Here is a 26,411-nt window from a genome sequence, read left to right on the forward strand (position 1 = left end):
GACTTCCAGGAATACAATCACAACACAAGCCTTGTGCATGCAGTGGAGAGATGCTTCTCCTTTAAGAGGAGGCGCTGGCCTGCAAGCCCCATCCTGACCCCACAGAGACCTGGCTCTGTTAGACTGCATGGGCAGCTCATACTGCCAAGCCTGAGTGCAGGACTCTCATCTGTAAAGAGGAGACTTTGCCTCTTCCCTCAGGATTTGTCTTCTCAACCTCGGGTTTAGAACCAGACTCCTTGTGTTTATTCCCAGAAGATGCATCTGTGGCTCCAGGTGGGTGCATTTTACAAGGATCTTCATTCCGAGTCCTGAGATTGACCATGTGGACCCGGGTAGTTGTCTCAGCACAGGAGACCCCGTTGTCCACAGGGAAGAGACCATAGGTATGGAGACCACAGACAGCACAGTGCCCTGTGCTACACTGCACTTGCCCTGTGTCCACACTTCTCCTGTGCAGCTGCTTTAGTGACTAAATCACGGTAGGAGGGGAACTGTAATTAACTATACCACAGAATAATGAGAGAGTGTGGGAGAAGTTATCAATCTGTGACCTCTCACTCCCTCTCTGACCTTCACTCACACTTATGAGCTGAGAAGGTGAGGGACATGAATGTGTGGGACAGTGGATCTGATAACCGAGCTGGCCCCAGAGTTCCTCAGGCCTGAGCAGTGTGGACATTGGAGGAAAGATGATTCTCAGGCCAGAGAGCACACACTTGTGATGTGAGGTTTCATCCCTGGTCAGAGTATGGGGAAAGATTAAATTTTCAGGTTTCTTGACTCCGGGGAGCTCTACAAATCTCAGTCACATAACTGAAGTGGAAAGAAGAGGAGAGATGGGTGGGGGCTCCTGAAGAGAGTCACCCATCACACAGAGCAACAAATGTGGGTGAGCACAGGTGTGAACTCCAGTCACCTCCCCATGCAGGTCTCCACAGCAGCCCAGCAGCCTCACCAGGATTCAGCGGCTCCTGTTTCAGTGAACCACGCTTATTAGGTGCTGTGAGTGTTTTCCGTGGGATCTTGAAGCTCTTAGGTTCCATGACTGACCTAAGGATGCAATTGGGGTAGGCAGCCCCACAGAAAGGATCTGTCTTTGTTACTTTTCTTCTTATTTATTCTGTTTTTTTGAGACAAGGTCTGTCTGCACTGCTCTGGCTGTCCTGGAACTCACTATGCAGACCAAGCTGCACTTGAAGTCACAGAGATACATGGCCTTTGCATCCTGAGGGCTGGGTGTCACAGTTTCCCTTTCATTGTTTTGAAGAAACACCATGACCAAGGCAACAATTCTAAAAAGAAACATTCAATATTGGCTGGGTAACAGTTTCAGGGGTTTAGTCCATTATAACAGGAAGCATGGTAGCTGCAGGCAGACATGATGCTGAAGGAGCTCAGCCTTCTACATCTTGATACAAAGGCAGCTAGGAAGAGGATCTCACTTCCTCCATAAAGTTCATGCCTACTCGCACAAGGCCACACCTCCTGATAGTGCCATTCTTTGTGGGTCAAGCATCCAAACACATGAGTCTATGGGGGGGCACCTATTCAATCAGCCACAATAGGATTGAAGGCCTGTGTCAGCACACTAGCTCTAGTTAGTTTTTATTACTGTGACAAGACACAAGGCATCTTATAAAAGAATATGTTTAATCTGTTATATAGTTTCAGAGGATTTGAGTCCATGATGGCAGAGGAGAGGTGTGGTGGGGGAACAGCTGAGAGCTCCCGACTTGATTTGCAAGTAACAGACTGAGACACTGGGAATAGAGAAAGTCAATTTTTTAAAGTTTTGATATATATAATATATGTAATATAAAATATTATTATATGTAATATATATAATTTATTTATAAAGTACACTGTACCTGTCTTCAGACACCATAAGAGGACATCAGATCTCATTACAGATGGTTGTGAGGCACCGTGTGTTTGCTGGGATTTAAACTCAGGAGCAGTCATTGCTCTTGACCACTGAGCCATCTCTCCAGCCCAGTGAAAGTCTTTTAAAACCTCAGTGGCACACACCCGTGGCACACATCCTCCATCAAGGCCACACCTCCCAATCCTCTCTGAACATGGCCTCAGCTGGATTTGAAGGATTCATTCCCATGAGCCTGTGTGGCTGTTCTCATTCAAACCAGCACAGCAGCCACTGTGAAGTGTAAGAGGCTCTGGAGATGTGTCCAGTGCAGGCTGAGGGAAATGCCCACACACAGGGCACTCTGCTGAGTTAGGTCTCCCCCTTTGCCTCTGTCTCCTCCTGCTGAGCCCCTCTCTGTCTCTGTCCCTCAGGTCTCACCCCATCCGTGCCCAGCTCCCCTCCCTCCTGAGCTCTGCACTGACCCTGTCTCTTCCTTGGCCTCTGGTTTCTCTATGGTGTCAGCCAGCAGCTGTGAGGCAGCTGTGTGGTTCCTGAGGCAAACATTCCAATGGTGGCTGGGGAGAGGGCTCAGCAGCCAGGAGCACTTGTTGCTGGTGCAGAGGATCCAGGATGAGTTCCCTCAGCACAAGGTGGCTTCCACCATCTGTGACTTCAGTTCCAAGGGATCAATGGTTGTGCAGCTACAAATTTATATGCACAAAGAGGACAGGTCATGAAAATAAATATAAAAAATATGATTTTAATAATCCTGCCTGTCTTTCTTCTACACATCGAGAGTGTGAGGCCAGGGGCGGAGGGCACAGTGCTGTTCAGACAACAGTGGACCACCAGCCAATGAAGAGAGCTCTGTAACAGGAAGTTAGAGATGGTTGAAATAGTGTGTATTGAAATGACAATTTATAGAACAGCATAAAATTAAATATACAAAAGATCTTTCATTGTATGGACCTACTATGCACAGAACATGACCTCATCCCAGAAAGAAGACACAGTGTGTGCTGCTCTTTGTAATTGAGCAGATGTCAGTTTTGATTCCCCATGAACAAGAGAAATTCCACTCAGACGGTTGGATACTAATTTATAAAAGACCAGAACATCCAAACACCCAGAATGTTCCTCAGAGAAAGGTGTCCCCTTCCCCCATCTTCCCTCCCACAGCTGACCCTCCAGGTCTCACCTGTTGAAGATGGTAGAGAAGCGTAACATCCTTGTCCAATGGCGCCACCAGGTGGAAGAAACAGAGGGGACTGAGTCTGAGCCCACGGAGCTGAGGGTAAAGGGGACCCAGGCTGGCTGAGCTGCCCCAGGGCTTCCTTGCTGTCTGTGCTTCTCCAGGCTCTCAGGTCTCATGCTGCCCTGCTCTCATCACACTTACATCCAGAAGAACTTTACATGCTTTTCCACCCGTGGGAAGAAAACGCCCTGTAAGGGAGGAGGCAGGAGGCAGAGCCCTGAGTGCTCAGAGGAGCTGCAAAGCCCCAGAGTAGGTGCAGAACTCTGACCTGGACTATGATGTTGATTGTTTGATGTCAGCTACATGGGGGGTTAACTAAAACCCCAAAATGGAGGGCACCATCTGTGAGGCGGTTTTGCTTAAGGTGAGGTGGAAAGATCAGTTTCTGATCCTTTCCTTTGATGGAGGAAGAGACACCTGTAATCCTGATTATTTGAGTGGAGTCCCTCCCCGTTTCTAATCTGGCCACACCTTCTGCTGGAGGCCTCAGTGAAGACATGGAAGGAATCGCTTGCTCTTTGTCTCTTGCTCTTGCTCCTGCTCCAGCTCCTGCTGCTTCTGTGGGACATTCCTGCCTGCCTGTCCTTGCTCTGCATAATGACAGCAGACTTACATTTATTTATGGATGCCTAGGCTTCATGCTGGGCCTGTCCCAGCTTCTCCTAACTCAGTTATCCCATTTACACCATCCTAAGTTCTACCATGTGGCTGCTCTCCTCTCCTCAGTTTCAGACATCCCGACCCCTCTGAGTCTGGGTGGTGACTCCCCCATGCTTCTCTCTTCCCAGAGTTCCTCCCTCTGACCAGAATCCTGCCTTCTGCTCTCCTTGGCTATAGGACATAGGCTCTGTATCTCATCCTTCAGAAGGTGCTTTAGGTAGGCAGGGTAGGACGGAGAGGCTTCCTCACACAGGGCACAACAACATTACCTCAGCATTGCCCCCGTTAGTCCTATAAAAGGCAAATCTTTCTCTGACATCATCAACTATATACAGTGAGGACACGGGTAAAAACATAATTATAAAGAGTTAACAATTATTCTTCATTAAGAATTATTATGTATTTATTTAATTATTTAATTAAGAGGAATTAATTTTACAAATAAGAATTTTAATTAATTCTTAATCTTAAAAATATAAGAATCACACTCATAACATCTGGTTCCTTTGTATCTGCCAACCATTGAGAAACTATTATCTGTCCTATGAATCCAAAGTCCTATCTGTCCTGAATCCAAAGTTCTTTGCCTAATTCCCTTTCCATCGTAACTTGAAGTTATCCTGAAAATATATTCCTAGACCTAAATCATTTTCTGAAATCTTAAACAGCTTACAGTTACTGTGAGACTGTAGCTATCCAGTCTTCCTCCCCGTCAGTGACCTGAGAAGGATAAATGTTCCCTGAGAAAACGGGAAGTGCAGAGCAAGCAGCTTCAAAAGCTGCAGAAATGGCAGAGATTGCTGGCTGCCTGGACAGTCACCCAAGATTCTTCTGCAGTGCTGAGGCGTCCAGCTTCAGGCTGCTGGCCCAGTGTATGGTGGACATCTTTGTGGAGCAGGAATATTGAAGGACTCCCCGACTTGTCTTGGCAAAGCTCACAGTCATCTTCCTCTGTGTTCTGCTTGTCCCTGTTAGGACAGCATGCAGTCTGCAGTTGAAGCATGGGCAGGTTTTGGCTGGTGCCCAGCTCTGCCACCTTTGAAGCAAACTCCATATGGAGGTTCCTCGATGCCCTCCATCCCCTCTGAATTAGAACGTGGTGCGGCCAAGAGCATTCGTGCCTCACTGTTATGGAAAGCCTTGTGTTCATAAAACATTCTGAATGCCATATCCTGTAGGTGTCTGAGATTTCAAAGACTCCCTATCTATCTCTAGTATATCAAAATAGGCAAATGTTGCTTGTTTCCATATATCTACTATCTGATCGACTTTGGAAACATTTAGTTTTAGATTGGAGGAGGCTGGAACCGAAGAGAAGAGAGAGGCAGCCGAGAGAACATGGAGGCTGATGTTAAGATTCCTCTCTGCACATTTACAGGTTGTTATGAATATTCTTAAGGGATGGATGTGTAAGGGATGGATGTGTACAGGGCTTTGTATATCTAGGTGGGCAATTATATCTTATCAATTGGATCAGAGGTCATTGTGTTGTGTGTTTTTCATGTGGCGATTTAAGTTCAAGTTCAAGCGAGTATGTGGTGGCTGGAGACACTAGGCACAATATATATATTTTTAGACTGTGTTTCTGTAGTGCGGTTTGTCTTGTGCACCTGACTCTTAAAAAGGTTCCCAGTTTCTACACAACTGGCCCTTTAGAATTCTTAGCTGTTAGAATTGCTTGAAACTGTGACCTTAACTTCGTTGCCTCTTGAATTTCTAGGAACAGGATAGTTCATTAAAAAGCCGGCTGAGGCTGAGGCTGAGGCTGAGGCTGAGGCTGAGGAGTGGATGCGCAGAGTGAGAGGAGAAGCAGTTGGTGCAGAAGACATAGTTGGGAGACAGTGGAGCTGACAGAGCAGAGAGGCTAGAACAGTTGTCACAGTCTGGAGCTGCTGTCATTGGGAAAACTGGGAGAAGGGACTGTTTAAGTGCAGTGTTGGGAATTGAGGGAGGAAGGGTTGAAAGAAACATTAGAAGGGGCTGGGCTGGAAGACTGGAAGAATTGTTGGAAAGGAATTAGATTGACAGCTCTCTCTCTCTCTCTCTCTCTCTCTCTCTCTCTCTCTCTCTCTCTCTCCTTTCCTTTCCTTCTTTCAACTCTAGCCGTAGGGGTGAAACAAGGAGGATAAAGGGTGGGGAAAAAAGAACCAACAAAGTAACAAAGACCAGCTACATGTCTCTCCCTGTAGCCCTGGCTGCCCTGGGACTCACTCTGTACCCAAGGCTGGTCTCCAACTCAGAGATCTGCCTGATTCTGGGTATGCACAACCAAGGCTCAGGAAATATTGTTAATCAAATCACCACAGAAGCCTAATGAATATTTCTTTGATCATGTAATTGGGAAAATTGTCAAGAAATGAGAGAAATGCTACATACTAGTGACAAAAGAGCATCTCGCCCCATGAATCAGTTTCTAACCTTGAGACAGTTTGCAGATGCAGAACTCCTTGAATGAATGAATGGCCAGGTGACCCTGAGTAAGTCCCTTATAAAATATCTAAAATGTATACTGCTAGCCTTTCTCCAGTCCTTTCCTAGTGGGAACTACAGGTTTTCATCAGGGTAACCATACACTGGGGAAAGAAATAATCAGACTTACCAGGCTCTATTGCATATTGGTCCAAATTGATGCTGATTCCAGGAGATCCCAGGTGCCTGATGCCAGAACTTTTGTAGAAGCCAGAAGTGGAATGAGAACCAAGCTCTCGTAAAGGATCTTATTCATAGTAAAGTGGGAATGGGGTCTCAGAAGCCATGAAAGGGCTAGAGGAGTTGCAGGGTTAGAGTTGCAAGTTACAGGGGTCTCTAACATGAGAGGGTAGGAGAGGGCAGGAAGAGTCACAGTAGCCCAGCAGGGCCTAAGGAAGTTGCAGGGTTACAGCTCTGAATGTGGAGGGATGGAGGGAAGGCCAGAAAATTCACAGTAGCCCTGCAGGGCCTAAGGAAGCTGCACTGAACACCAGGTGAACCTAGAGGAGCTGTGGGAGAGGTAGCTCTGAAGGGAAGGTGAGCAAAGGGCAGGTAGGGGGCGCCATGGCCCAGAACACCTAAGGGAACTGCAGAGTGGCAGCTCCAATGGTGGGAGAATGGGGCCAGCTGAAGAGGGCCAGCCTTAAAAACTGAGGTACCAGTGGAGACAAATACTTGAGACCAATGAAGCATTACATAGCCAGCTATGCAAGCCCGCCATCACTATCCATGGCGTCTTGTTAAACTCCCTCCAAAATTTCTGTGTCCTTCCACAGCTCAGCAAAACACCATGTGAGTCTGTCTTAGCAAAACTCTACATGAATCTGTCTTAACAAACTCCATGTGAGTCTGTATCAGTTAACATATCTAAAATTTGGGCTCCAATCTGCCAATTTGCCCGAGTCCACAGAATTGGCACAAAGCCTCCAGAACACCATTTCTTTCTGTGAAGTCAGGACAAACAATGACCAGCAAGGAATGTCCAGGTACCATCCCTATCCAGCCTCTTCCCTCCGGTGAGAAGTTCTTCTCAGCTGCACACAGCTTTTCTGAAGTGCCATGAAGCTCAAACTTTTGGTTTCCTTACAAAGTCATTTGTGTGGATGGTATTTTGCTGAGGCAAACATGTGAAGGAGTGCTTTCCTGAAGCAGACACAAGTGAAAGGACATTCTGCTAAAGCAAGGATGGGAAAGGAGCCATGATGTAGGATTATTTGATTATGACACACAGGGGTTGGTTCACTTTACATTGCTTTGTGGAGCTCCACTAGTTCTGATTCCATAGAGAGAAATGCACCAGATATGTCCTGGTGGTGTGCTGGCGGCTGCTTGCTGCTTCTGTGGACTGGGCTGATTGGCAGAGTGATGTCAATCTGTGAATGATACAGACTTATGTGAAGTTTAGCTAAGATAAACTCATAGGCTAAGGCAAGACACTTGGTGAGGCAAGACTTATGGAGGACATGCGAAGTTTGGAGGGAGAATAAATGGGATACAATGGACAGTGACAGGAAGCTTGGATTGCTTGCATAGCTCTCTTTGTAATGCTTCTTGGTCTCCTGTCTTCACTGATCTGCTCTTCCCTGACAGAAGTTTGCTAAAGAACTTCTCCTGGTGTCTCTGCTGATCCCAGTCCCTCCTGCTGACCCATGCCAATTTGTCTGAGGTCTAGCTGTTTCTGCAAGGTCATGCTACCACTGCTGCTATCTGGACACTAATGAACTGACCTGTGAACTGAACTGCTGATTTCCTGACAACACAGAGGAAACTTGCTCCACAGATCAATTCCTAAACAGATCCATTTCCCCCGTATCCTAATACCCTTTCTTTTCCACTACCTTTAGTGGGTTGTGGGCTTGAAGGGAGGTTAAAGCATTTAAGAGACCACATTAAAGTAGGGCTGAGAACAATATAACATTACAGCACCATCTCTGTTGAGCTGCTGGGCAAGGCAGGAGAGGAGGTGCTGTCACTATGGAGATGCAACTCCTATGGGACAGTTCCTTGAGTGGTATGGTACCAAGACTGTAGGTGAGGAGGAAAGGTGTCACCATTGTGAATGGCTCCTCATGACAGTAGTAGGCTGAGGCAGGAAAGGCAATGCCCAAACATGGACAACTCCTGGGATGGTGGCAGGCTCAGGAGATGTCATGGCCTCTGCCATTAGGATAGGAACCTCAAGTTTTGACAGCTCTTGTCGGGGCATATCACTGCAGGCTGGGGCAGAAAGAAGCGATTTGCTGCACCTTTGATGGAATTTGCAGCTAACAGCTTAGGGTGTACAGAACTGAGCATTATTTGAAAATAAAATGAACATTTGACAAGTGGTGCCAAGGGGTTGGGGATTTAGCTCAGTGGTAGAGCGCTTGCCTAGCAAGCACAAGGCCCTGGGTTCGGTCCCCAGCTCAAAAAAAAAAAAAAAAAAAAAAAAAAAAAAAAAAAAAAGCAACAATGACAAGTGGTGCCAAATGTGGGGCGATGCAGAATGGGCGGGTTTATTTCAAGTTCCTTAGAACAAAAGGCAGGGGAAAAGGAATGGATACTTTGTTTCAAAAAGCCAACAATGTGTTTGCTGAAGCTTTTCTTGGGCCATGCCCTGCATGGATTTCCCCAACAGTTTTCTTTTCCACTCTCCCTCATTTGGGGCTATTGTTTATAAAAAGGAGGAAAGACTTGACTGAGGAACTGGGATAAATACAGGAAGAAATGGAGAAGCTTGGGATTCAAAACATGGAGGAGGACAAAAAAGGAAAACAGCAGGGTTCTCTCTCTTCTGAGAAGTAGCAGAGTTGGCTATGCAGCTAGAGAAATTAGCATAGAGGCAGAAAAGCTTGAAAAATGTCAAACACAGAAAAGGGAGAACTAGGTTCATTCCCAGTGACTGAAACAGAGAGAGGGAGTTTCACCTAGGGAGAAAGAAAGGAAGGACCTGGGTCAGAGGGTGGTCAGGTCAACCTGGGAAAGGGAAGGATGCTCAGAGGAGACAGCCATTTTCAGGAGACAGGGATAAACCCACAGCAGCTTCTGAGGACAGGCAGTCCTGGGTCACAAAATGACCAATAGCATTCCAAGTAGTAATACAGCATATGTCTACCAATGGAGATAATCCACAAGTCAATGACAAAAAACAAAGTTGGTAATGGCCTCTTATAAATCAGGAAAGGGGGGAAAGAGCAAAGTAATTCAAAGCCCCTGTGAACCCTGGGGAAAGACACTGGAAGGGAGAAGCAGAAATCACCACAGTAGCATGGCTACACAGGGTACTGAAGGCAGCTTCCTGACTGCTTCATTAGTAGCTAAATCAAGTGGATGGCAAGCCCAGGCCCCACCTCATCACAGACAAGAACTGACTGAGCTCACCTGGGCACAGCCCTGTTCACACTCGGCTGCCACAGCCTCCTCCTGTGCCACCAGACACACGCAGTTTAGTGACACAGATTCTGGAAGCTTCTCCATATACCATTTATTTAAAAGGAAAAAAAAACCCCAAACCTCTAAATAGTCTCAATCCATTAAATCAACAAGCAATCGACTCTGAGGTCAAGGATGTGAACATTCAAGTTCACACACAGATCCTTATCCTCAGTGTGAAGTGAGGAGCTGCGACTCAGCACAGCATGGAGCTCACAAGATAAAGATGTGACAGACACATACACACACACACACACACACACACACACACACACACACACACACACACAAACACACCCTCCTAGGCTGGACCAGGAAGGTTGGCCTTGGTAGGGAACACAGGCAGCACAGGGACAGGGTCCTGGTGTGCAGGGCGGGCTGGGCTCCACAGTTCTTCACACTGAAGCCATAGAATCACAGGGAACTTCAGACACTGGTGTCTAAAGAGAACTGAGGGCTCTGGATGTCACAGGAGAGACCTGAACACATCGTCTGTCACTCAGTCCACTCCAGGCAGCTGTCTTCATGCTAGAGAATGAGAGTCACAGACCATCACTGTGAAGACAACAGCCCAACAACCCTCCACTCACAGAGGATTCTGGGAGTCCCTGAAACCCAATCCACATTGCCCCTCCCCAGTCAGACCCCAGAGTCACCTTTACAATCTGCGAGGGACACATCAGAGCTCTGGCAGCTGTCCCTGCCTAGGGTAAAACAAAACACATGTATATGTATGTGTGTGTGTGTGTGTGTGTGTGTGTATGTGTGTGTGTTTCTGTATAGTATATGCATATGTATGCATTCATATCACGGTACAACTCAGGCCCCCAGAAGATTTCTCTGGAGGAGCTACTATGGATTCCCAGAGCTCCCAACATCTCCAGCTTCACTCCAATACCCTCAGGGACACTCCTGCCCCCACACTAACCTGGAGCAGGGGTGTAGTCTCCTTTCCCACCTGTGAGAAGAAAAGCTGTGAGAGTTCAAGGAAGGTCTTGACAGGAGGAAGTTTCCAGAACTGACAGAGGACCCAGTTGAGACAGCAGCAATGAGGGATGTGACCGTGTTTCCCACTAATTAGCAGAGCGCTCTTCTAAAGGAAGCTGAGGGGAAACGGACCCTGCCTGTTCCTACCTGTGTTTCTCTTCCTCCTCCTCCTCACAACAGCCACCACAGCTCCAATCATGGCCACAGCTCCAATCATGGCCACAGCTCCAAGGACAACATAAATACCATTGGTTTCCATGTTGGAGTCAGTGCCTGGAGGAGCCTCTGGGAAGGACAGGTACAGGAAATGAAGGTGGGGGTCATGACCCCAGCCCTCAGCCCTGACAAACTCAGGGTCTGCAGAAGGGTCCAGCTTTTCCTGACCCCAGATCTGCATCCACACCCTCCTTACCCCATCTCTGGGTAAGCGGCTCAGGCAGCCCCTCATGTTCTACAAGGCATGTGTACTTCTGCTCTTTCCCAAGAGGCACCACCACAGATGCCCACTTCTGGAAGGTTCCATCCCCTGCAGGCCTGGTCTCCACAAGCTCCATGTCCTGGGTCAGGTCCTCCCCATTCAACTGCCAGGTCAGGGTGATGTCAGCAGGGTAGAAGCCCAGGGCCCAGCACCTCAGGGTCACATCACCTTCAGGTCTGGGGTGAAGGGTCACATGTGCCTTTGGGGGATCTGTGTAGAAGATTTAAGAAATCACACAGTTAACAAGACAAACTGAAGACTACACAGGACACAGTTAAATCAAGGATGACACTGAACTGTGTGTCTGACACTTCAACTGTCATCTCACTAGTGACCTGCAGAGAGAGCTGGTCCCCTCAGCACAGAACTGCACACTTTCCTGAGAGACTCAGAAGATAAGAGGGAATCCACATGAGCCAGTGGGTCAACATGGCCGTCCTTATGTGATGTTCTATAGCATGAGATGGGTGGTCACAGAACAAAAGAGGGAATGGAAAATAATTGATTTAATGTGTGTTTGCAGAGAAAACATGACTGGAAGCAAAATAATGCCTTCAAAAAAAAAGGAAAGAAAAAAGAAAGTAAAAGATAAGAAAAAGAGAGAAAAAAAGAAAAAAAGAAAAAGAAATCCCACAATTTATGTTCCTCTGGGGTACCCCATAAGGGCTCATGGGACCATTCTCCTCTGTGGGAATAGAGAGAAATGGGGTGTGGAAGAGAGGCAAACCCCACATCAAGGAGGGATCTGTGAGAATGTGTTCTTTGGAAAGACCTAGAAACTGGGGGAACCAGCCTAGTGTAGTGGAGTCCATGTCTCCTATGAGGAAAAGGAGACTTCTGGTCCTGAGGTGTAAGGGCTGACACACTCAGCAGGACAGGAGTCAGTGTCCTCAGAGTGGGGGTGGGCAGAAACCTGGCCTGGGAGAGGCCATGGCTGACAGCAGGGAGGCCCTGCTGTTAAGTGGGGAAATTCTCTCCTTCCCTCCTGAGAGGGACTCAGAGCTCTCCAGAGAGAAGCCTGGGCCCTGGGAGAGGCAGTGCAGTCACTGTGATGAGGGATCAGGAGACCCAGGGACACTGTCTCCCCTCTGAGACAGGGGCATCACCCAGCTGAGGGTTTCTTCTTCCCCAGGACTGAGACCCAGCCCGAGGGCAGAGGGAGGAGAAGCCCGCGGCCCCCGCACCTGAGCGCAGCAGCGCCTCCTTCCCGTGATCCAGGTATCTGCGGAGCCACTCCACACACGAGCCCTGCAGGTAGGACTTGTAATAATCTGCAACACCTGCCTGATCCCACTTGTTCCGGGTGATCCGGGCGGCAAAGTCCGCCGCTGTCCACGTCTTCAGGTCTTCGTTCAGGGCGATGTAATCGCGGCCATCGTAGGCGTGCTGCTCATACCCGCGGAGGAGGCTCCAGTCTGTTCCCACGTCACAGCCATACATCCTCTGGATGGTGTGAGAGCCTGCGGGACCCCGCGGTCAGACCGGGCCCCGCCCCGCCCTCTCCCGCCCCCGGACCCTTCCAAACTGAAAGGGAAACCGGCCCGGGTCCGTTCTGCTCCTGAACCTCGGACTTGGGACCTGGAAGTCCCCGGCCGTGTGGGGACGCGGAGGGGTCGTGACCTCCGACCCTGGGTCACCCACCGCCCTCGCTCTGGTTGTAGTAGCCTAGCAGGTTCCTCAGGCTCACTCGGTAGTCCCGCTCCTTTCCCTTGGCGATCCGTGTCTGCCTCTCCCAATACTCCGGCCCCTCCCGTTCCATCCACCGGGCCCGCGGCTCCATCCTCGGATTCTCCGCGTCGCTGTCGAAGCGCACGAACTGCGTGTCGTCCACGTAGCCGACAGAGATGAACCGGGGCTCCCCGAGGCCGGGCCGGGACACGGCGGTGTGGAAATACCGCAGCGAGTGTGAGCCTGGGGGCGGCGCGCGGTGAGACCGGGACCTCCTCCTGGGACGCCGGGCGGTTGCACGGGCTGGGCGGGGAGCAGGGCGCGGGTATCCGGACGCCGGTGGCGAAGGGGCGGGGGTCTGGTGACTGACGCGGGGACCGGGCTTCCCGGGTGCCGCCCCCGCCTCTCCCCGCAGAGGCCATTTCCCTCCAGACCCCGCACTCACCTGCGCGGGTCTCGGTCAGTGCCAGGGTGGCCGCCACAAGCAAGATCAGCATCCGCGGTGCCATCGCTCCATCTGAGATCCTGGACGCGTCTGTGTCCTGTGGGCTGCGTGGACTTTATAACCAGCCCTACATGGCACTACCCAATGGGAGGTCAGAGGCAATCAGATCCCTTGGAGCTGTTATAGCACGATGTCATTATGCAGTTAGTTGAAGGCGGTACCAGATAGAACTAGGCCTGTCATTAGACTAGAAGGAAGGAGAAAGGTTGTAGAGAGGAGGAGACTGGAACAAGGAAGGAGAGAGGCAGTGGAGAGAACATGGAGGCAGATGTTAGGATTCTCTCTGCACATTTCCAGGTTGTTATGACTGTTCTTAAGGGATGGATGTGTACAGGGCTTTGTATATATAGATGAGCAAACTCTATCTTATCAATTGGATCAGAGGTCATTGTGTTGTGTGTTCTTTCATGTGGCCATTTAAGTTCAAGAGAGTGTGTGGTGGCTAGACTTGCTAACCCACAATGAAGCTGGGGTGTGTATTTCTGGCTTGGTGGCAACCTGCTTTGGCAACTAGATGGCTAGAAGAGAGATTGCTGCCAGGATCAGAAAGTAGCCATCAGCAGTGTGATACGGGATGGAGCAGAGCGGGTGAGACGCTTTGCTGACTGAGATGAAGATGTCTACCAGGTATCTTTGAACACTACAGTGCCTGATCTAGTGCAGGGTAAGAGACAGCATTTCTTATAATTTTACACCTACAAGCTGTGAAGAGGGTTGTGGCTCCAAGGCAAGGAAAGAGCAGGGCTGTGCTGCAGGAGAAGGTGGTGAACGCAGGGAGCAGAGAAAGGCCCTTGTGCACCTCTGTGTTAGTGATGGTTTCCATTGCTGTGATAAGACCCCATGACCAAAAGCAACTTGAGGAAGAAAGGATTTATTTCAGTTTCCACTTCCACATCACAGTCCATCATTGAAGAGATTCAGGGCAGGATCTTGAGGCAGGACTCTAGAGGTAGGAGCTGAAGCAGAGACCATGAGAACCATCGCTAACTACCTCGTTCCTCATGGCGTGCTCAACCTGTTTTCTTATACAATCCACCAGCCAAGATTACCTCCAGTGGGCTAAGCCCTTCCATATTCATCGTTAATAATAATTTTCAAAATGCCTCATAGACTTTCCTAAAGGCGGCCCTGGATGGAGGCTTTTTCTCTTCTCAGGATCCTCTTCCCAAATCTGTCTTGGTTTGTGTCAGGTTGACAAAATGCAGACAGCATGGCTTCCTGGTGCAGGGTCGCCCAGGGAGAGCTGAGGGAGGAGAATGTGGATGAGCTCCTCCCCCTGACCTACCCTCTGGATGGAGGACCCAAGGTAAACAACAGTTGGAATGCAAAGAAGGGGTGGGTTCCCAGCTCATCCCTGCCCCTCAGTCCTGAGGACTTGTCTGTCCCCTGCCTTTTGGCTGCTGCTGCTGATATAATCACAGGAGAGACTGATAAAGTCAGAGCAAGTGGGGGGAGGGGAGAAATAGGGACATTTTCTTCCCTCAGAGCAGGCCAATCTGATTTTGGAGGGATTGAGGAGAGGTAGGTAGGATAGGTAGATAGATAGATAGACAGATTGACAGATAGTTAGATATAGATACACATAGAGACGGATATATACAAACATACATACATATGTACATACATGCATATATACATACGTACAACATGCATACATGCCAACACATCAGACATACAGACAGGCAGTCAGACAGACAGACAGTCAAACAGACAGACAGACAGACTGACAGACAGACAGTATTAAAAGAGGAATGAGAAGAAGCACCCTTCCACTCTTTGGACGTTTACAATTTCCGTTTTGCTCAGACATCATGCAGCCTCTGCCGCCCCCGCCCCTGCCCCGCCGGCCCGCCCCGCAGCCCGCCCGCCCCTGCCCCGCCCTGCCCCGCCCCCTGCCCCGCCCCTGCCCCGCCCCCGGCCCGCCCCGCCCTTGCCCTGCCGCTCCATCCACCGCGCCCGAGGCTCGTATCTCGGATTCTCCGCGTCGCTGTCGAAGCACACGAACTCCGCGTCGTCCACGTAGCGGACTTTCATGAACCCGGGCTTCCCGAAGCCGGGCCGGGACACAGCAGTTTTGAAATACTGCAGCGAGTGTGAGCCTGGGTGGGGCGCGGGGATGAGATCCTTACCTCCTCCCTGGACCCCTTGCGTGTGCGCGGGCGGGGCGGGGAGCAGGGCCTGGGGCTCGGGACGCGGGTGGAGAAGAGGCGAAGGGTCTCTTGTGCGACTGGGGGACTCGGCTTCCCCGGTGCCGCCCCCGCCCTTCCCGCAGAGGCGGTTTCCCTCCGGACCCCGCACTCACTCGCGAGGGTCTGGGTTTGGGCCAAGGCAGCCGCCAGCAGCAGGAGTAGCATGGGCAGCGCAGTCGCCCCCATCCGAGATACCGGACAGGTCTGAGTCAGGCTCCATGGACTCTACAACCAACCCAAGATCGCGCTACCCAGTTGGAGGTCAAAGCGAATCAGATCCTAGGAGCTACTGAGGTTGTGGCTCCAGGGCAAGAGAAGGGCAGGAGAACTCAGGGAGCAGAGTAGGGCCCTTGTGCACCTCTGTGTTAGGGTTTCCATTGCTGTGATAAGACCCCATGACCAAAAGCAACTGGAGGAAGAAAGGATTTTTTTCCGTTTACACTTCCACATCACAGTCCATCATTGAAGAGATTCAGGGCAGGATCTTGAGGCAGGACTCTAGAGGTAGGAGCTGAAGCAGAGACCATGAGAACCATTGCTAACTACCTTGTTCCTCATGGCATGCTCAACCTGTTTTCTTGTACAATCCACAACCACCAGCCAAGATTACCTCCAGTGGGCTAAGCCCTTCCATATTCATCGTTAATAATAATTTTCAAAATGCCTCATAGACTTTTCTAAAGGTAGCCTGGATGGAGGCATTTTCTCTACTCAGGATCCTCTTCCCAAATCTGTCTTGGTTTGTGTCAGGTTGACAAAATGCAGACAGCATGGCTTCCTGGTGCAGGGTCGCCCAGGGAGAGCTGAGGGAGGAGAATGTGGATGAGCTCCTCCCCCTGACCTACCCTCTGGATGGAGGACCCAAGGTAAACAACAGTTGGAATGCAAAGAAGGGGGGGGTTCCCAGCTCATCCCTGCCCCTCAGTCCTGAGGACTTGTCTGTCCCCTGCCTTTTGGCTGCTGCTGCTGATATAATCACAGGAGAGACTGATAAAGTCAGAGCAAGTGGGGGGAGGGGAGAAATAGGGACATTTTCTTCCCTCAGAGCACGTCAATCTGATTTTGGAGGGATTGAGGAGAGGTAGGATAAATAGGTAGATAGATAGATAGATAGATAGATAGATAGATAGATAGATATAGATATAGATACATACAGAGACAGATATACATACATACATATATGCATACATACATATGTACATACATGCATATATGCACACATATGTACATGCATACATACATGCATACATTTATATGCATATGTACATGCATGCATACATATGTACATACATGCAAACCTACGTATATACGTGCAGACATATATACATACATGGACGCATACATACACACATACCAGCACATGGGACACACGGACAGACTGACTGACAGACAGACAGACAGTATTAAAAGAGGAATGAGAAGAAGCACCCTTCCACTCTTTGTCCGTTTACATTTTCCGTCTTTGCTCAGACTTCATGCAGCTTCAGGTCCTGCTCCACCAGACACCTGCCCAGCTGGGCAAACATTCAGGGTGACCCTGGGAGGCTTCTTAGAGTTCTCGCATGGATCAGAGGGCTAAGGAATGTTGCAAAGATCACAGCACAGAACAGGCTTCATGTGAGAGATTTATTGGGGGTGGGCATGGAAGAGAAAAAGAGCCGCCTTCGAAGACCTGGGCAGGATAAGGGTGCACTACTTGTGGCCACAGGTGATGTGGCTTCTGACACTGAGGGTCTGAGAGCAGGCTGGTTCTGGAACGTGGGTGGTTGTTGGTTACAGACATCCCTTCCTCTTATTTACTCTGTACGGTGAGAAAATAGGACGGGGTGATCCATGAGGCCTCACAGGGTCATCATACTCTTTAGACTGCCTCCTGCTCTCTGGGGTATGGCAATATCTCCGAGGACCCAAGAAAGCTGGGAAGCTGGGGAGGTTCAAATACAGCAGACTGTCCCCTCACTGTCCAGGCTCTGCAGGGCCATCTGCAGCTGAGGAATGCAGACTCATCTTTAAGTTGAACCATCATGGGGCAGGTGCTTTGAAGCTGTGTGGCACCCGGACTTTGAGGAAACACCTGGAGCTAGCATTTCCCTGAAGCACATCTGTATAGATAAGGATCAGAAGGTAAAGTTAAGGAGATTAGAAGAAATTTTTTCCTTAGGTGATCCTTTGAAACTTTTAGGCTCATTAGTTGGGGGTGGGACATCCCAAGATCTCAGAGAGGAGGAGGAAACCCCACCCTTGGGAATAAACTGAATAGGCAGGAGAATAAACAGGATGTTGATAGACAGTACTTATCTGGAATCCATTTGACCCATGAAAGGTGGATTTAGGTAGATTCTTCAAAGCTTAGAAGATTTTTTTAAGTTTACAAAATGAGATAAATTTTAGACATGCTAACATACTACTGTGTAATCTGTCCTGAATGTCACATTGTAGAAAAGGCAGCAGTCTCATGCCTTTGAGTTGTAGTAAAAGCATGGGACCCCAAAATGACTTGGCATAAAAAGCGTGAGAACTCTTTCCTCTCTCCAGAACACTGGGTGTATACAGATTGGACAGGCATTTTTTAGCTCAGTGAGAAGCACTTTTAGTCTGTACTTAGAAGTATAGCATACCATAGGAAATTCATAATCTTGAGCTTGTGACTGTAATAGCAATCGCAGTTTATCATAGTTAGGTCAATAACTCATCCCAACTCCATTGATGAATTTTAAACTCTGAGCTTTCTAGGCCTAAATATAACAATAGCATAGATAAGGAAGAAATATGAAACGTTTTTCATTTTTACATACACCTTAAATCACTTTCTTAGACCTTTACAATTGCATTTGCACACCTTAAAACACCTCCTTAGACCTTTATAAATTACAGTTAAAGCAGTTTTTCTGACCTTTATAAGTCACATCCACAGATCTCAAAGCACAGTTTTAAGAGTCTTGCAACTTAAGCTTTCATATCCTTAGAACCTACAGAAACTTCGAAGTTTATTCTATCCAATTACTCACCACAAGAGGCAGGTGGTTGGTTACTGAGAGCAATCGTTATAAAATAGCTTCCTTTACAAAAAGGGATAGTAAAAAGTTGCATTGAAATCTGTGGAGTGGATTTATTCTTCTTAGAATCTCGCAACAATGTGATCAGTGTCTGGACACAGTAGCAACTCTAGGAAAGTGGCCTATGATGTTTACACAGGGAGAGAACTGAGGAGCACCTGAAGCCCGTGTTGTTGCTTGCGGCTAAACTGTACAAAACTCTCCCTAGTCAACACCATCAGAGCTCTGGGGAGCATGAATTTCACCTGAGTAAGCAGTAAGTACAGACCAAGCAGCTTCCAAATCTCTTAAAAATGACAGACTTCTCCCTTACCTGGACAATCACTGAAGGTTCCACTCTGGGAGTCTTGATTTCAGTGCAGGCAGAGGACCCAGGGCAGCATCAGTTTTCCAACGTCTTAATGTTTTCAGGACTGTAATAGTAAGAATGTCTGACTGAACAAACTTCTCTTGTTTCTTGTAACTTGTTTGTGCTTAACTTTGGAAACATACACAGGAGCTTAATAAACCGTGTTCCTGTTCTTGACGTGCATTGTTAATTGTCCTCAACAGTTTACAATAAGTCGGTAACTTTCTAAGATTCAGATTTTGCAACTTTGTCTCTGTTAAGTTTCAGCCTTTGTAAGTTGAGGTGAAACTCTTTTATCATCCAAATAAACCATAAATGTCATAACCTTCAGTCCATAAGAGATTATATCTTGCTTTTATCTCATACCATTATAGGTCACCACAGTTTTTGTATGACTCAGTTTCTCCAATAGCTAAAGCCCAACAAGGTGAACAAGGACACACAGCTACACAAATGTCACAGTGACGCTGAATAGGCCTTAGAGATGTATAACATATTAATCAGTATCCCTTATTTGTTATCAAATATAACTGGTTGAGAGATGACTCAGAAGTGAAGAGCACTGGCTGCTCTTCCAGAGGTCTTGAGTTCAAATCCCAACAACCACACCGCAGCTCACGATGGTCTGTAACTATGGTTCCAGGGGTCTGTCACAATCACAAAGTCATGAATGCATATAATGCTCATATAACATAAAATTTTAGAATGAAATGCCTACCTTATTCATCCAGCGTGTGTTGTGCTTATCTACACTTTATAGCAGCTTGGTGCTCAGCAGTTAGCAAAGGCGGAGGTGTTAGACACACATCTTAAACCAGCTTTTGATAAGCCAAGTAGACATTCAAAATCTTAAGTTTTTATAATTACATACACTATATTCTAAACCAGAGTTGAGTCACAAATATAGTACGTTGTAACAAATGTATCCTTAAATTGTTATCTTCATACAAAAGTGTATGCCAATCAGAAATCCTTGAGTCTGGTTGGTGCTTCTTTAGTCTACAGAGAGATACAATGATACACAGAAAGCTCACTAGAACAGAGAAGTTTTATGGTTATTGTTTTGTGGCAAGTGGTCATCTGAAGATGATCCTGAACTCACAGGGCGTGTACTCTTTAACCATAGTAAAGATTGTTGCCAGTCATGTGGAAGCGTATATTCTGATGAGGTCATCAGTCAAGATGGAGGAGAGACACATTGTTTCTATCTTAAAACATTGGTTTTCATGGTATGTTGTTTTTAAAAACAAAATCCCAGTCCTTCAATTTTATGAATGAAGATGAAGGGGCCAGATTTTGGGGTGAAAACCTGCTGGCTCAATGAGGCCAAGAAAGACCTCCCTACTCTACCAAGGCCTCAGAAGGTGAAAGCTCCTTCTCCACACCTTCAGTTACCTCCACCTCAGTCTCCCTCCTTTGTACTTCCTGTGTTTTCCTATGTCCACCCTGCCTTCTGATTGCATGCTCTGCCTCTTGACCTATGGTTGATTTTATTTAACACCGTTTACAGAAAGCTGTTGGAGAAAAGGTGTGTGTAAGTCTGAGCCGCACCACAACAACCTGTCCACACTGAACAGAACGCTCTTGGCTTAAAGGCGTCTCTCAGGGCTGTGCAACTCCACAAGCAGAGACAGGGTTTTCCTGTTCCAAGTTCACAATCTTGGGCTACACAATGTGATCAGGTATCTTGCAATGTTCCCCTCTTTTGTCTGAACAGTTGCTGTTTTTCCATCATCAATAAACTATATACTGTCCGGTAACAATCACACTCACAATGTCCAGTCCACTTATTTGAATTTGGCAACCTTGGAGAAAGCTTTCCACTCTCTATCCAAGCTTGGTGAGTCCAAAGGTCTGTACACAAATCGCTTTCTATCAAAACTTACACTTATCAACCTACCTCTTTTTAAACCTTAAATAGTGCTGGAGAGATGGCTCGGCGGGTAAGAGCACTGACTGCTCTTCCAGAGGTTTCTGAGTTCAATTCCCAGCAATCACATGGCGGCTCACAACCATCTGTAATGGGGATTTGATGCCCTCTTCTGGTGTGTCTGAAGATAGCAACAGTTTGCTCATATAACTAAAATAAATCTAAAACAAATGAAAAAAAACCCTTAAAACATTTTTAAATCCTAAACAATTTAGGTTTAACTGTGAGAGTTTAGCTATCTAGTCTTCAACCCCATCAGAGACCTGAGAAGAATAAATGTTCTCAAAAGAGACAGGAAGTGCAGAACAAGCAGCTTCTGAAACCATAGGAAGGACAGAGACTGCTGGCTCCCTGGACAGTCACCCAGGGTTTCTGGAAGTTTGGAGCATCCATGTCTTCAGGCCACTCCCAGAGCATCTGACAGATTGTTCTGTGAGTCATGAGGGACTTCTTCTCTACCTAGTCTTGACAGAGTTCAGCATTTGCCTTCCTGTGCTTTCTTGGTCCAGGCTGGACAGTATTCTGTCAGCAGTTGAAGGAAGGGCAGTTTCTTGCCCAGTGGCAGCCACATGTGAAGCAAACTCTGTAAGGAGGTTCTTCAATGCTCAGCGTCTTCCTTGAAGTAGTATGGCGGTGCTGCCAGGAGCGGACACATCTCATTTTTTTTAAAAAAAAAGTCTTAAATTAATAAGACATCGTTAAATGTTATATTCAGTAGATGTCTGAGGTTTTTTTTTGAAGACCAGTACCTAACAAAACCTAACAAACAAAAGTTTGATTAAGTATTAATTAGCATTTTACACATTTTCTAACACAGTTTGTAATAGGCACTTTCAAAAGTACTAGTAGGGGCAGGAGAGGTGGCTCAGTGGTTAAGAGCACTGACTGCTCTTCCAGAGGTCCTGAGTTCAATTCCCAGCAACCACATGGTGGCTCACATCCATCTGTAATGAGGTCTGATGACCTCTTCTGACCTGTAGGTGCACATGCAGGCAGAAAGCTGCGTGATGTATACATACTAAATAAATAGATATAAAAAAAAAGTACTAGTACTTCCCATTGCCTTGTTAAGAAATGCATAGGTATCTTAATGTCATGTGGTTGATACATAGTTATAAGTTATTATGTTGTTACCAAAATATAACGTTACTTTTGTATCAGTATCCAAGGATCCAAACCAATGTAACCAACTATAACCTTAATTTGAATCCATACACAAAGATCTATACTAATGTAATCAAATTCACAAAGCTAATATGATCTTGTAAAAATATACAATAATTTTGTATCAATATACAAAGTCGTATGTAAGAATAGACTGAATAATTTACCCGTTCCCGACTATTCCTATGTTACTCCTGTATCCACTTCTGTCTTCTCAGTAGTGAAGCTGTCTCTGCCAAGCTCTCTACACTGCGGGACTTGGTTGTGTTTTGCAGTCTCAGGATTTGGGATTCCTGAGTTCCCCGTTCTATACAATGTTCACATCACTTTCCTCTGAACTCGGGGATTTGAATATCCTGAGTAGTTTGTTGTCTGAAGCTAATCGTTGGGTGACTTTGTCCCTTTAGCAGCGATCCCGTCTATGTAGAACACATCAGTCAACCCAAAGGCACCCACTGTTTGCCCAGGACCTGGCAGCAGAAGAGGCGTGGGGCAGTGGAGCCCAGTGGTTAACGGTAACACAATCCAGGTGAATTTGCCGTTGGTGGGCCGTGCCGTCCTTCTTCTTAGAAACCTAAAAGGTTACTGTCAGGAAGGCTAGACAACCTGAAGATTTTAAATGTCCTAGCCAGCAACTTTCAGAAAGTTTGAGAACCATAATCTCTTAAGGACATTCAAGGTACACAAACTTTGTTTCTAGTGACTTGCTTCAGACTGAGACCTGGAAACATGTACAGGAAGCAAGATGGAGACCACTTCTAGAATTAGTTCCTACCCCGTATGACTACTGGTATGATGACAGAGAGTTTCTGTACCCACAATATTCTTATAGAATATGAGGTAATAATTACACTTTAAGAAAGTTTTAGACACTAAAGGAAAACCAAAAGATTGTGAGATTGGTGGCAATAGACTGGTCCCTTATAGTCTGTTTTTCTCTGCCCCATACCAAGCGGTCCTTCTGATATGAGACGGAGATTTTGAATTTCCTTTAACATGCATGTGTGGGTTTAGAGAGGGAGAGACCCGTGCTCCAACCCCAAAGCCAGGTTTAGTGTTTAATTGGATTGAGCTCATCTAAAGACCATTTGCCACCTAAGTCTACAGAAGTCAGAAGAGATTAGATGAAGGTGGGTAATACCACTTGGCCAATTGGTTCCTTTCCTCGGGACATTTTTCTCTTGATGAATTGTCCTTTCTCTTCATTTGCCCAGTGGTCTCTGGATTCCTTAGCTGGATACTTTTATTCTCCAGGAAGGACAGAAGCAATGTCCTGCATGAAGCCTAACTCTCCGTGTTAGGTTCTACCTTTCCTAGCTTTTGTGGCGATAGTAAGAGTTTAATCCATATACCTACACGTAGAGTTGAGTCAAATACACTAACATGTAGGAAATGCAGATTAGCCGTTATGGATATTATTATATAACCCTTTAGTTTTAAACTCTTGTGTTCTTTGTCGGTTTTAACCTATACCCAATGACCTAACAAATCCTGACACACTTTACAGCATAGTCGTAAAGAGATGCCTTGAAAGCAGAACTCAGAGAAGTCATAGAGATGAAATATTTTTAGATGTGGAAAATATAGACAGTACAGAGCAGAGAAAGCCTAGATATGAGACGCACGGTGGTCACTTCTCTGCACGGGGACAGTTATTATTGGGGAGAATTTGGAAATTAATTGCATCAAATTTTTGGACAGTGATCTGTACTAAGGACCAGCTGTTGTAGTAAAACCTGGTTTCACAAGTGTAGAGACAAAGTTATAAAACCAAACTCCTGTAGAGGGAATTCCTATAGCTCTAAGATGTCGCTCTCCAGCCGTGTTCTGACTCCTCACAGCACACCAGCCTTGTTGCTAACCCTAGAACCACCCACATCCCACTCTGTGAGTGAGAGGCATGGAAACTCACAGTGTACAGCCTCAAGGGAGAATGGGAGAGACAGACCAGGGAGCTGGAGAAAATCGAGCTCAAAATGAAACCTAACCCAGGGGGAAAGTCCTGCAGTGATGGGGTACGTCTACCCCCACGAGGATCAAGGCTCAGGGAAGTATTGGGGCCGACTGAGAAGGACCACTCACCAGTAACTGGTGATGGATGGAGGGTCTGTGGTGGGCAGACTGGAGAGAAGGTATAAAGACCCCGTGTAAGCTGTGGTCCTCCAAGGGGACAAGGAGGACCACACACCCAAGGATAGCTAATCAAACCATGGCACTAAGGTTTGGGGCTTTTTGTGGCAATCATAGAGCCAAGGAATGCCTTAAAGATCACACACCCCTCCCCCAACAGACCTTGGGAGTAAGATTTACTGTGTATGGAGGGTCATATAAAATAAAGGCTGCCTCTGAGCAAGAAGGGAAGGGAAAGTGGGTTCAGGCAACAATGGTAGTGTGTCGCATTTGTGGCTGGTGAAGACTTAGCCGCTGGTATTGAATGTCTGAGTGCAGGCTGGGAGAGCCCTGGTTCTGGAATGTGGGTGATTCTAGGTTGACCAAAAAGGTTGGTCTGCTCAGAGCAGACCTGGAGACTGACATCAGCAGAGGGACAGCCATGGTGCCTTGGGTCTGGTCATAATGAGCACTAGAGTCCAACAGTCTTCTAGGTGAGGTGACTGGTGGATGGATGGGGACATAGATGACAGAGACTGGGAAATGATAAGACGTGTCTTAGACACTGTTCTAGTGCTGTGCATGGCCACCATGACCAAGGCTGTTCTTAAAGAGAAAGCCTTTCATTGGGGCTTGCTTATGGTTTCAGTGGCTTAGTCTGTTCTCACCATGGTGCGGAACATGGCAGCAGGCAGGCAGGCAGGCATGGGGCTGGAGCAGTAGCTAAGAGCTCATCCTCATCTGCAGGCAGCAGACAGAGCAACACTGGGCTTGGCAGGGGCTTCTGAAACCTCAAAGCCTGCTCCCAGTGACACATTTCCGGCATCAAGGTCACACCTTCTAATTCTCCTAATCCTTTCAAAGTGCCCCATTCCCTGGTGACTGTCTTCAAATATCTGAGCCCATAGGGGCCATTCTTATGCAAAGCACCACAGAATGTTCAAGATTTAAGCCTCAACATCTCCACCATCAGGGCAGACTGAAGTGGAAGGTATGGAGGGGACCTCATGTCTGATGCCCCATCTAGTGGTACACAGAAGGAAGTGCTCTGTTTCTTCAGTGACCTCAACCTGGGAAAGCAGTGATGGCAGCAGGTGTCAGGACTCCTGTGACAGAGCCTGAGCACTTTCCAGCCTTCTCTGGGGCAGGAGTGGACACTGGGGTGCCCTGGAAACAGAATATGAGACACTAAGGTATTCTGTTCCTTCGATGCATGGGTTACAGTTGGAGCAGGCAAATAATTGTGCCAACATTTGTCCTGAAAACCCTTTGCGTGCAAAGCTCCTGTGGAATTAACTGGGTGAGCTCAGCTGTCAGTCCCCTTCCCAAGAATTCCTCACGTGGGGATCCTCCATGTCTGCATTTTCCCAGGCAGAGCCCTTAGTGGTCCTAGGAGTGTGGGGATGCAGCCTTTCTTGAAGGAGTGCTCACCAGTGCCTCTGTCTAAGAGCAGCAGCGACTGTACATTTTCCTCAGCACAGAACTGCACATTTTCCTGAGGGACTCGGAAGCTAAGAGGGAATCCACATGAGCCAGTGGGTCAACATGGCCGTCCTTATGTGATGTTCTATAGCATGAGATGGGTGGTTATAGAATGGAAGGAGGAACGGAAAATAATTAATTTGTATGTGTAATTAAATTCATGTCAAAATAAGAAATTAAGGACAGGGCTACATGAAGGGTGCCCACAACGATTGTTGCAACCCCTGAGAGTCAACCCCTGTGCTCATCTTGCCGACAAGCATTTACTGTCAGTCCGAGTGAACAGCCACCATAAGTGTGTAGCAGAAATGTGGTGACCCTCTGACACTCAGTCAGAGAAATGACTCCCAGCCCCTTCCTCTGAGGGATGAGACACAGGTATGTCACACAGGATCCCTGCAGTGTGCTGTGGACCCAGTGCAGCTCTCACTGGAACACAGAGGGCTCACAGGGTGTGTGGAGCTTCCCTCTCACTGCAGCCCTGGATTGCAGAAGACCCTGTCTCTCAGAAAGTCCAATTCCTGATTCACTATGGGGAGCACTGTAACTTGTGGGGGCAGGGGAAGAGCAGGAGGCTTCTGGATGTTCAGTTCTCACAGGGAACAGGCTGAGTTCACAAGAATCTCTTCAGTGGGAACACCGATTCCCCAGGTTAGCAGTCTCCTCTGGCCCTGTGGAGACTGATACAAATGACAATACAGGGTCATGGAGAAACAGGATCACTGCAGTGCAGACAAACACTGACTAGAGCAAAGTAATACCTTCAAAGAAAAGTAAAGAAAAAGAAAAGAGAGAAGGGAAAAAGCCCCAAAGAAATCCCAGAATTTAGTAT

At 47.5% G+C, this 26,411-nt stretch overlaps 2 protein-coding genes and 1 long non-coding RNA gene across 12 annotated transcripts in view; 1 reads left to right on the top strand and 2 right to left on the bottom strand.

Annotated features, from left to right (window-relative positions):
* Positions 1–26,411, bottom strand: part of RT1-CE13 (RT1 class I, locus CE13) — a 211,699-nt gene that overhangs the window by 154,811 nt on the left and 30,477 nt on the right. The gene's annotated exons all lie outside the window — the stretch shown is intronic.
* On the top strand, positions 6,879–8,987 carry LOC147998522 (uncharacterized). Its single transcript, XR_015645532.1, has 2 exons — positions 6,879–8,575; positions 8,711–8,987. It is a non-coding gene; the product is annotated as an uncharacterized LOC147998522 (long non-coding RNA).
* LOC147998523 (RT1 class I histocompatibility antigen, AA alpha chain-like) lies at positions 9,747–15,887 on the bottom strand. 10 transcript variants are annotated; one of them, XM_087598534.1, is made up of 8 exons: positions 15,603–15,887; positions 12,769–13,038; positions 12,312–12,587; positions 11,062–11,337; positions 10,797–10,934; positions 10,591–10,620; positions 10,319–10,362; positions 9,747–10,190 (listed from the first exon to the last, which is right to left on the bottom strand). In XM_087598534.1, exons 1-8 carry the CDS (start codon positions 15,673–15,675, stop codon positions 10,158–10,160), a joined length of 1,140 nt encoding a protein of 379 aa, XP_087454660.1. In that variant the 5' UTR covers positions 15,676–15,887; the 3' UTR covers positions 9,747–10,157. The 10 variants fall into 10 exon arrangements, with proteins under 10 accessions (XP_087454660.1, XP_087454663.1, XP_087454665.1 ...); XM_087598537.1 differs by having other exon boundaries at positions 10,319–10,366; XM_087598539.1 differs by lacking the exon at positions 15,603–15,887 and adding an exon at positions 13,241–13,327 and having other exon boundaries at positions 10,319–10,366.

The sequence above is a fragment of the Rattus norvegicus genome, chromosome 20 (genome assembly GCF_021556685.1).
Source record: "Rattus norvegicus strain SHRSP/BbbUtx chromosome 20, alternate assembly SHRSP_T2T, whole genome shotgun sequence".
Taxonomy (NCBI): Eukaryota; Metazoa; Chordata; class Mammalia; order Rodentia; family Muridae; genus Rattus; species Rattus norvegicus.